The sequence below is a fragment of the Petromyzon marinus genome, chromosome 11 (genome assembly GCF_048934315.1).
Source record: "Petromyzon marinus isolate PM22_M1 ecotype Great Lakes invasive population chromosome 11, UKy_Petmar_22M1.pri1.0, whole genome shotgun sequence".
NCBI classification, from domain to species: domain Eukaryota; kingdom Metazoa; phylum Chordata; class Hyperoartia; order Petromyzontiformes; family Petromyzontidae; genus Petromyzon; species Petromyzon marinus.
Window position 1 is genome coordinate 9,596,051 of NC_133677.1, and position 12,296 is coordinate 9,608,346.

Sequence of the window (12,296 nt, forward strand, 5' to 3'; positions counted from 1 at the left end):
GAATACATACAATTTTACTATCAAGTGAAACTGGAATATTTCTGTTTCATTGAATAATTATGGTAATTCAACTGTCAAGGATAAAACAAAGAAACGCCTTTGTAATGACACGCCAAGAGAAGAATATAACTCCATCAACCATGAGTTAGAATACCTGCAGGGACTTATAGCATCACCTGCTGGTAACAGAAAGGGACTGACTTTCAGCCTTACAAAATATACTGACCATAGTCACAACACAAGACCTCCGCAGTCACAACACCTCATCAAAGGTGACAACCACCGATCTCTTTTATAACAGCTCACAGAGCTTGCATGTCTGTAAAGTTGAGTCTTGTCGTAAATTTGAGCACTGTTTTCAATTTACAAGCAGTGATTTTGTTTGCCAAGCAAACCTGTAGGAGGGGTTATGCAATTGTAGCGGGTTTCACAGAGGCACACACTTGGTCTGGGAGGCAACACGTTTATTATACGGCCCCAACCGGGCTACTATCTAAGGAAACACTGTTAACAGGGTAACTACTAAATAAGACCCCGATCGAAGACCGAAGAGCGAAGCGACATCGCTCGAGGGGATGATTCTAGAAGACATCCCAGATCGCTCTCGGGACTCGGCTTTTATGCTCTTCAGCGTGGTCCCGCCCCCGGCCACGCCCCCTTCTGGATCTTACTAGAAGCCTGAGGACCCTATGCCACGTGTCCCATTACCTCTTCTGTCTGGTCATGTGCCCTCTCGGGTTCACCCAGACTGTAACATCCTTAACCGACCTCTCTCTGTGACCAGAACAATGCCCCCTAGGGTTCCCTTCTATGGCATCCACACTCTGGTTCCAGATAGAGGCTTTGACACGCACAGTTCCACTCTCCTCTCAGTGGCTGGTGCTACACCACAGTGACTCACTATACGTCACTACACAATCATGCTAAGATCACGTGCACAATATATACCTGAATGACAATAATGCATCTTTGAAAGGCAGTACAGCATGTCGTTTTTTTTCAGATGCAAGTTTAAATATTTTTCTCTCTCATGTGTGAGCTTTTTTTGGACACTTTATTTTCCTCCCCATTTCTGAAAAATTTCTTGAAAGGAATTGGTCAAACATATCAAGTAGGTCTCTACTGAAAATGTGTCTTTTGGTTGTGTAATATTTTCCTGGACAAATATAGAATTACAGCACTACACTTTATATAATTGGTTGCTGTGGAAGTCGAGTGTTGCGGTGGTCCTCAACATTTATATCTTACACGGTATTGCTCATACCTTTCGATGTTGTTTTGAGCAACACAGGTAATTGAAATATATTGATCTATACAATCCAGTACTTTGAAAAAAATGGCGATTTTTTTTACATAAGAGTAATACTGAAATAAATCAATGTGCTGTCTCACTTGCCAATAATAGCTTGCCATGCTGTTGCAATGGATTATTTCCAGAATGCTTTATTGTCATTTTTGGTGTCAGAAGTTACCTTGATGCAGGGATTAATTTGTCATGGAATATTTTCAGTGGCTCCCTACTTGGGTGGGGGTGGGGGGCTGTTGGGAAAATATTTTTTGGAGTTCATCCCTGGACATCTCTGGCTGAAAAAAACACTGCCTTTATGTAATATGTAATAATAGGGTGCCGCAGTGGAAAGATGTTAACTACCTCGCCTGATATACAGGAGGTCGTGGGTTCGATCTCGACCCTGATGCCTGTATATTTGGAGTTTGCATGTTCTCTCCGTGGTCGTGTGGATTTTTCTCCTGGTCCTCCGGGTTTTCCCTGCACATTTAGAAACATGCGCTTAGAGTATTGGGCCGTTATACATTTCCACATAAGCCACTCTATTGGGCTATAATTTGTGGCCAGCTCGCTTCTGAGAAAGAGCAATATAGCTCAGTGGGCCTTACTTTGTAAAATAATACATAGTGATGATAATAGTAGTAGAAACTGTGTTGTCGAATACCAACTGCGGTGTAAAGTAAATCTTGACTTAAGACCCAAAGAAGGTGTAAAGTAACTTTTGTAGAAATATGGTAAAAAAATTATAAATAGTAGTGACACGTAAGCAGGAAGGTAGTACGTGGGCTTCAATATTAAACAATCAACTTCAGAAATGTGTCTCACTATCAACGAACATGGGGGCTCTTTAAGCATGGATTGAAGCTGTAAGTGTCAAAGCCGTGGCCCTTGAGATCACGCGTGTCTGTTCACATTTATCGCGCTATTCACCAGGGGGTTTCCATCGGAATAAGTCGTAAATCCTGAATTCACAATGCCATCAAAACCCATAGAATGGGAATTTCCGAAGGGATTCAAACCCCCTTTGATGAGAGTTTGAATTACAGGATCGCCTGAGCCTGGACAATACAATCGCAGAAGTACAGTAGAATGTACAATTTTGATATGCATTCACAATGTAAAAATGTTCAAACGCAAATGGATGATGCTTTGTTAAAAATGTGATTTGAGGAAGCATCAATACATTTTCTATGTTATCATTATTTATGAAATATTTAACACGAATAAAGATCGGTAATTTCCCCCCCCCTGATTGTACAGATGAATAACAACGGCTATGCATTGTACAAAAAAGTTCACTACGATAATCTAGTTGTCCCTTTAAATCACACAATAAAAAGTGTCGGCCAGATCAATGAACTTGGGATGTTAAAACCACCCTCATGCACAGCCCAGAGTTGGGCTCCAGCATTGTATTGATGGCTAGATGACAGTCACATTCCAAAGGAAGTGCACAAGCGAGGTAAAAATAAAACCCCTTACCCCTGCTCCTTTCGCCCATTTCCCCATTGTCTTCCCCTTGCACTCACACACGGAACTTTCTTTTTGCCCCACCTTTAATAAACACGGGGTGGCAAAAACAAACGAATAAATAAGTCAACACTCTGGAGTGACTGGTGAAAATTCCACTTTCTGATGGCGAGGGCCCGTCTATCCACGTTTACTTTGTTGTGATCACTGTGCGTTCGTGATGGACTGCACTCACAAGAATGTGTGATAACAACAAGGGTTCAGACTTCTGAACCAGAATTTAAATGTACACCTCGGATATGCTTCCTCTGAGGTACAAAAAAAAACCCCGGGACTTATCATGAGAAGAATATGTCACGATGCCAGCAGAAGGAAGATTTACAAGCAAATGAATTGCCTTGTGTGGTGTATTACTATCTGAAAAAAAAAGATTGAATGTTCTGGGAAGACTAACCAATTTCCCCGGACAGCTACCTCAAAAAGAACATGATTTTGAGAAAACTAGGACTTACAACGATCCAACTGTATGGTTAAGCACTCTCGCTGCAGACTCAAGCAGCCCAGAAAAAGTGATAACTGCATGGCTCTTTATTATTATTATTACTCTGCGGCAGGCCAGTACCCGAAGCTGGTGTTTCACTTCAAACTGCGGCGTAACATCTTGTATTTCATCCTGGAGACGTACATTCCGTCCGTGCTGCTCGTTGTGCTGTCCTGGGTGTCCTTCTGGATCAGCCAGTCTTCTGTCCCTGCCAGGATTTGTATCGGTGAGTTCTGCAGATTTTTTGTTTTGTTTTTTGTTTTAAAAATGTTCATAAATCATCTCGATTGTGCTGTCAGTATCTGGAACAGAGATACACGTTTTTTTGTTTTGTACAGAACTATCTGCACAGCAGAACATATCCAGAATAATTCCTGAAGTGAACTTGCAGGTTTTCTCCCCCCTAATCCCAGCAAAGTTGATCTTATATACATTTTACAATGTTTTTTTTTATTTTATGTTGTGGAGTTGATTGATGATGCTTTCATTCTGTGCTTCTCTGCCATAAATATGCAAGTTTCATCTTCAGCTTTGAACTGGGCCAAATTAAATGCAAAGGCAGAATTCATGCGATGCCCTCTTGTGCAGTAATATTCCCTCTTAATAATTTAAACAACGTTGGCATTGAATGGAAGCACTTTTGCAAACACACAGATGCACACATATGTATCATACATATTTATGCCCTCCATACACGTGGCTAAAACGCACACAATCGTCAGTGATGTACGTTAAAAAAATGCAGTTAATCATGAAGCACTGCGTTTTTATTGCATGTGATTAAACCTGCTGCTTCGCAAAAAAAAACCCATTATAAGTTGAACAATAAATAACTTCACTTCTTTTTGGCTCTCGGCGTAATTCCAACCATGCATCTTTTTATTTTTCTTTCGTGCAACTTTTTTGGCGCGAGACAGATGGATTCGAGAACGTACTCAGGTTAATGACGCCATTCGAACTATTTAAGAAACGAAAGAATAATAATGGGAGTCTCGGCCAAGGAAAGGAATGCATCATAGGGGATGTCCATCGAGAGGAGATTGAGCGGTGAACCTGCGTGCGTGCAGGTGCTCGGTGAATTATTACATCACAGGATTCGTGAGATGACGTTGCGGATTGGGCCGTCATCCAGCAGTAGATTGGCCATGACCGATGATGATGGTGATGGTGATAAATATACGAGTAAAAAAATATATGGACGAGCACTGCAGACTAATTGGTTGATCGTGTTTAAATTTTTTTCCACATGACATATCACCTATTGGGTACCACAGTGTCAGTAGGGGGCAGTACAGCAAGTAGTTTTCTGACGTAAGTGCATCGAAACGTTTTCCTTTGTATTTGTGCATAAAGAGGTGGGAAATATCCACTTGATAATGAAAAGTAACATAGCAATGCCCCCAATGAAGATACGTTTCAAAGAGAAGGTCTACCACCTGCCATGACTTGGTTTTGAAACACGGGCCATGGTTGCAAAATACGGAACAAAAACTGAAAAGTACTTAGAATTGCATTGAGAAGCAAAAAAGAGGATTGCATGCGTTCGATAGCATATACAAGTTAATCGACATCATTCTTCTTTTGTATGGCAAATTACATCATTCAGAATGCTAAGAGAAAGTAAGTGGGGCTTGAGCAAGGACAGTAAAGCATAATGATGGATTGGAGTGGCAACCGACGAATGGAACGCAGCTGAGAGGACGACGAGTTGGAGCACTGATATCGGTTCATTTGCAGGCAATGGTCGATTATTGGATTATTAGAGTGTATGCTTATGAAAGATGGCAGCAGCTTGAGAAGGGTTTCATCTGGCAGTGGATTGACCACATGCAAACACCCAGGCAGGACCATCTGACAAAAAAAGTCTTGTGAATCTATTACCTCAATACTGCCTCCAGTGTGTCATATTTTCTGAATCTCTCTATATGCAATTAGTTTCTAATTGTTGGAACCATATGGACGAGCACATGGCAGTTATGCGGTGTGACGGGCGTAAGGTGCAATATCGATTTTGTTTTAATCGCATAGTAAACTCCCGGTTTTAAGAGCTCTGTGGAGTGCACGCACGCATTCAGGATGATAATCCTGTTTTGCTCCATTGAATTCAACTTGGCTACCCATTTTGACAACACAAAAAAACCTGCTCAGCATAGGATATATTGTATTGCTAGTAACTCATAATAGCCGAATAGCAAACAGCACAGAAGTCACGGGAAAACGTGATTGTGTATGAAACATTATATTTACAGTGTACATATATATAAAAAAAACTTCCACTTATTTATTCAGGAAAGCTCACTGAGTCTCAATACACTTGTTCAAGAGTTCCCTGCAGTGGGATTATATTTGGCCATTTCAATGAAAGAGCCTTTGACTTCATGTGGGAGGAAACCCACCCTGTATACAAGGGGTGATATTCATAATTTCAATCTTCCGGCCATTTCGCAGCCCTGTTCCTTGAATACCTGGCAAGCCCTGTTGACTATCCATTCACATACTAACCAGGCTCAAGTCTGTTTGGCTTCTGAGATCTTACTGATTGGGTGCATTGAGAGTGATTTGGTTCTCTATCTTAGAGAATAATAGTGCAAAGACCAAAGTAATGCTCTTTGCTGGGGTGCAAATGAAGGTCAAATTTGGAAAATGTATAACGGAAAAACAGTACGACCTTTTTTAATCACATTGGAAACTATGTATAGTTATCAGCACCACATTTCACGTGTTAAATATTGCAGTTCTAAAAATAATTCTGAAATAATTTAATTGTTTTCTTGGTGCATTCCATCACGGTGAGGATGTAAATGAATGACACATTGGTCTGTGTGCCGAGAGACCTTGTAGAAAATTTCCATCTATTAATATTCATGGCAGCGTTATCTAGCAAGTGCATAATATTCTTAACTTATATAATATCCTAATTCTCATTGCAAAAAGGGGCGTGCGATTACGTGGAATTGTAAAGTACCCAAAAGAGTCAAATACTAAATAATCTTGGCCACTTGCATATGATAATGCTAAAAAACCAAACCCACAAATGTTATTTGTGTTGGTGTTAACTCATCCAAGGCCTGATGAATAGCCAGCAGAGTTGCGAGTTCAAACTTTGTTCGGAGAATGTATGCACCTTTTCATTGATTCAATCAGATCAGTACCACTATGTGGAATGTGAACGGTGGTCACCTTACGGATTGACTAGCTTCCACCATTGGAACGTGGAACTTTCACCACTAGTTCAGTGCCATGAGCAGAAATCAGTACTTCCCAAGGATAGTATGAGAAGAAAAACAGAATAGCCCATGTATGTATGGTTAAATTGAACATACAAATACTACTACTACCTAAAAACCTCAGGCATGAAAACAACAACAACATTTTAAAAATATATATAGTGTCTAAATTAAGCCACGTGTGGAGATGCTTTACAACAAGAAATACATTTCAATGGAAGCTATGTTGGGGATTGGGGGAGGGAGCGAACCATGACAGAGAGACTAAACTAAACTATATTTTATTTGACCAGGTAAGCACCACTGAGCTGTATAGCTATTTTTTAGACCCAACCTGGCCACATATGATAGCTTAACGAAGTGCCTTGTCATGTGGACATTTATAGCAACTAAATACTCTAAACGCACGTTTCTAAATGTGGAGGGAAAACCCGGAGGACCCGGAGAAAAATCCACGCGACCACGGGGAGAACATGCACACTCCATATCTACGGGCATCGTCAGGGTCAGAATCGACCCACGACCTCCTGTATACTGGGTGAGGTAGTTGACATCTCGCCACCGAGAGGAGAGGGCAACGCCGGTGGCACAGCGTGGTTTGAAGCAACTGGTGCCCAGCACCAACAAGCCCCAGAGACTCCACATGGGCTCCATTACCAAAGGGCATCCACGGTTTGTCACACATGTATATGCCCTGCAACGAGTGTTCATCACATGGTGAGCAAATCCAATTGATGTTATTTCATAGTTCAAAGCTGGAATATGCCAAATATATGTAACGCTATTTGTCCATCATTGGTGACTGGGCTGAGGCCATCAACTCACCTGCACATGAGGTTAGGTCCCATGTGGCTCGACCCCGAATTGAATCTAAAATCTCAGCGGTGTCAGCTTATTACTCTGAGATGGCCATAATTGCACTCGTCCACCCTGTTTAACCGAGTGTGTGCTTTTTAGCTGCCTTCATTACACATGTGACCCCAGTATGAATTTACATATTGGTGTAATGTAGTGTAAAAACATCGTTTGACTTTCCACACGGCCATGCTCACAAATGCAGAAATGTAGTGCACAACACCTGTGCATGCCTTTTGTTTTTGGTCTAGAAAATGGCCTTCCTCACATTCCATTCCACACACTGTTGAGAAAGTAGTGTCAATATTCTTTGGCTCTTTCGGTAAAGTCACGTAGATAGGTTCAAAGAAAAAAACAAAAACTACGACGTTTCGATCTCAACACAAGCAGTCGTCATCAGGAAAAGGGGGTTAGCCTCTAAAGGCAAACTGTTTATAATGGTTTAAACTGTGTCAGGAGCATGGGCGGGGTAGCGAATGTTAATGTAAAGTATTAAAAACGGTGTGCCCCAGCATACAGGGCGGTGCTAGAAGGTGATGTAGGGTGGTGCAAGAGATGATGGTAGTAGTGGGCAATGATGGTGCTGGTTGTGGGTTTCTACCAATTAAAGGGTTGCCAGGTAATCATTGCACCTCGCTTTACACACTCTACTGGGATGGATGGTGGTGGGAGTCAGGTGGCTCAATGGGCCACTCTATCTGCAGGAAAGCAACCCATATGGATGCCTACCTAAAACCTAACTCCAACCACCATCCATCTCAGAAGAATTCCATAGTGCTCGATGTATTTCCGACCATCACCGCCTAGCCAGTGAACTGGAACACGGAGACCAAGCCCTCAAGATGAATGGATATTCAGACTACACAATCCGTAAAGCTATCACCCCAACCGTTGGGAAAGAACCATCTGAGGACCCAATCAAAACCATCACCTTGCCATACGTAGCAGGGGCCACCAAAAATATTTCCAAAATCATGAGCAAACATAACATCTAGGTTCGATTTAACAGAGCACATAAAATTCGTGATCTTATCCCATCTGTGAAGGATGTGATCCCTGACATGCAGTACCCCGGCGTCTACAAACTAAGCTGTGTCTGCGGCAGTAGTTACATTAGGGAAACAAAGCGACATGTCTCGGACCGTGTTCGTGAACATAAGGCAGATCTGAAACATGGTAGGACCAATACTGCGGCCATGGCTGATCATTGTTTTAATGCTGTGGGCTCACACGAAATTGATTTCTCTAGGACGAAGGTACTTTGCAAACCCACTGACTATCAACAAATATTCGTTCATGAAGCCATCCATATATACAGACATAGACACAATTTCAACCGAGAAGATGGGTACAAACTCAGCAATCACTGGATGGATGTTATCAACCAGTTTAAGTCATAACTGGCTGTAATGTTTCCATTTTAGACCTGGCAGCCCTTTAATTGGTGGAAGCCCATTACCAGCAGCATCACTGCCCACTACTACCATCACCTCTAGCAGCAACCTCCACCATCATCAGTGTGAGTGTGTAAAGCTAGCTGCAATGATTTCCTGGCAGCCCTGTGATTGGTGGAAACCCACCACCAGCACCATCATTGCCCACTACTACCATCATCTTTTGCACCACCCTACATCACCTTATAGCACGGCCCTTCATGCTGGTGCACACCGTTTTTTATCCCTTACATTAATATTACCTACCCCGCCCATGCTGCTGACACTTGGGCTACGCCCAGTTTAAACCTTTATAAACAGATTGCCTTTAGAGGCTAACCCCCTCTTTCTGATGACGACCGCTTGTGTTGCGATCGAAACGTCGTAGTTTTTTGTTATCTTATTTTAACCTATCTACGTGACTTTACAGAAAGACCCAAATAGTATGAATTCCTGCAGTCACGAAAGCTTTAAGTCAAAATTTAAGGAGTGCCAAGTTTTATATATATTCAGCACCCTGTATTGAATCAGCCACCACCCAACCATACCCATCCATCTCCAGTATAAATAAAACTTCCCTCTGTACACCTCAATGTTTCCTGAAGATGGCAAGTAGGCTTAAGTGTCTAAATCATTTTTTCCTTATCGGTGAGGGTACAAACAAAACCTGGCTGTTTTTAATTAACCTGTTAACGTGCAGGTGAAAAAAAAAACCCCCACTGAAGCAGAAACATTAAACAATAGAATTCTGTTGGGGTTTTTTTGAACGGGACGAACATCTGGCACACCTCTAACCTCTCTTTCTCCTCGGCACGAATGCAGGCGTCACCACGGTGCTCACCATGACCACGCTAATGATGGGCGCGCGCACCTCCCTGCCCAACGCCAACTGCTTCATCAAGGCCATCGACGTCTACCTGGGCATCTGCTTCAGCTTCATTTTCGGGGCCCTCGTGGAGTACGCCGTGGCGCACTTCCACACGCTCGAGCAGGGACACATCCACGACATCCAGCGGGTAAAGCCGGGCCTCGTTCGAATTTCGCGAACAACGAGAAAAGCCCCATCGCGAACAGGAACGACGAGTGTGCGGGCCCGGGGGTGGGGGGGGGGGGTGGGGGAAAGAAAGAGAAACGCAAATCGGATTTAATAACATGGAGGCTTTCGCGACAAATATTATTAATAATATAGGGTTTTTTAGGTTAGATCGCGTAAGTATACATATGTCGTAACCCTCCACCACCCGACACAGCCAATTAGTAAGGGATTTGTCACGTAAACACAATGCCAATTAGTTACTACTTCAGCCCACCGGTGTGTTGGAGAGTAAATCCACAACATTTACAATTTGAGTACCGTGACGTTTAGCTGGTAGTTACACCAACCATCATCATCGGGCGATTTGCCTTGCCTGGAAAATCGCCCGATGATTCAGGCCACCAGCTCAAAAGAACTGCCAGTTTTGTCACTTCGAGTTGGTTGTGCAATTGACAGAAGCTATTTTGAGCCGGCTGTCTAAATAAGGCTGACAGCTTTTATATGTACAACGTGTATCTTTGGGTAGCAGCTCATCCCACACTCGCCACAACCCCACTGTTCACAGGCCTCCAAATATATTTGGTAATGTTTGCAACTTGTTTACAGTGACCCACAGGCATGGTTGGTATTTGTTACTCTGCTAGATCCTTGGTTTTTCGGGCCGCTGGGTTATGACCTTTTCCTTCACTGATATCTCCTTGCAGTGGTCTTTCCACTTCTCTCTGTCTGCCGCTGCGGCTTTCGTCAGGGAGGATGAAGAGGAGGCGGTTTTTGTTCCAGATTCCCAGAGCTGAGGATTGTCACATTCTTCGTTAAAAGTCAATTGTCCATTGTTCATCTCGGATAGTATAACCTGAATGGGTGTTGGAAATTACAACATTCCTACGGAAGGGACCCATCAGTAAGTAGCAGCTCATGGATTCTGAGGTACTCAAAACATGATTTGGGGTCAACTGCAGGCAATTTCAATGCAGAAGCAATGTCAGCAGTCTAGCATGGGGCACAATTCCCCCCTAAGTCTGAGTGCAAGCGATAACCCAGCAGTGTGGTAGGGGGCAGTGTGTATCTTGTATGTGCTGCCGTTTTAAACCCAAGCCCTGTCTATTCTGCGAACATTACATATCCCATGACCATGGGCTTAGATTGCAACCCCCTTCATCCAGCGGTAGTATATAGCCCCACGACCCTCCAAGATTATGTGTATTTAAATCGGTGAATAGAAGTGCTGGTGGACAGTCTCTTCCCTTTTCATACGATTCCAAAGTGCGTGTTATATGTGTGAAATGCAGCGATTAGATCCGGGAAGTACAAGAAAGCGTACGCACCCACCAACAGCTGTAACAAGCTGTGACACATATACAACACTGCAAGTCTGCCCCACGTGCTCTGCCGTGTAAGAAATCCTGGCTAAGCCTTTGCCTACGGCATTCTTGACAGAGCTGTGGTGATAGCCTCAGTGTTCAAGCTAAACTGCCAGCACAGGCTACTAAAATCTTTTTCCTAAGCAAGTTTGGACCGCATCAATAGCTCTTTAAATATTAAGCTGCCCTCTTCTCAACCTGCTTATCTCCACAAACGGGAAATGTGCTTCTCATTGCTGGCATACATTAACACTGCATGATATCACTGCTGCTGAAATTGTGCGTGTGTGCGAGTAATAGCATTATTAATAGCGGTATTTTTAAACGATGCATGTGGTAGACATTGGCTGTGGATTATATTTCCTACATCGAGCTGATAAAGGTGCAGCCCTGCAATGACTTGCTCACACCACTGCTGGTGTTGCTCCAGAGGGGATTTTGCCTCCTCTTGCTGGATAATTATAATGCAGTGTGTAAGTCACATGATGCTTGGGGACGAGCATTAGTTGATTTTTTTTTTAAATTCTGTTTGCTTGTCGTCTAACCAACGATGCTCGTACATTTGGTACCGGTGATTGTAAACTAGTTAAAAATTCTACACAATGTGGGATTTAATTGCTGTCAATTGAATGCACTTGCGTTTTGTTGAGTCCATCGGCCAGAGGCTACAATGGACTGCTATCGGTAACTTACAGAAGTATCATGGTACATGCCACCTGCTGGTGGAAGCTATAAACTCTCCAAATGGACAATGTGCAGCCATGAGATTGCAATGTAACCCGTAAATAATTGCCGACCCCGTCACAGTTAAAGATTTCAGTGGAAAGAAGAAACACTCGTCTTATGTCTTATCATCCAAAGTCTTCCTTAGGGACATCACTTTATTTTGTGGTGTTTGCTGGTGGCTCACATTTGAGTGAGGGATTATATTTTGTCCACATTCCTGTTGTATTTCCTCTTTGGCACTTTAAAGGTCCTGATGCTCTTGTTAACATAATATATAACATATTAATATATAACATATTATGTTAACAAGAGCATCAACATAATATATAACATATTATGTTTTGAAGTTTTATTGAGAA

General features: G+C 42.7%; 1 protein-coding gene across 4 annotated transcripts in view; it reads left to right on the plus strand.

Moving 5' to 3' along the window:
* LOC116941233 (gamma-aminobutyric acid receptor subunit pi-like) overlaps positions 1-12,296 on the plus strand; it is a 55,915-nt gene that overhangs the window by 26,389 nt on the left and 17,230 nt on the right. For all 4 annotated transcript variants that reach the window (XM_032952060.2, XM_032952057.2, XM_032952055.2 and 1 more), the window contains 2 exons: positions 3,373-3,525; positions 9,637-9,830. In XM_032952060.2, coding sequence (XP_032807951.1) covers positions 3,373-3,525; positions 9,637-9,830 — 347 coding nt within the window. The remainder of the gene's footprint in view (positions 1-3,372; positions 3,526-9,636; positions 9,831-12,296) is intronic.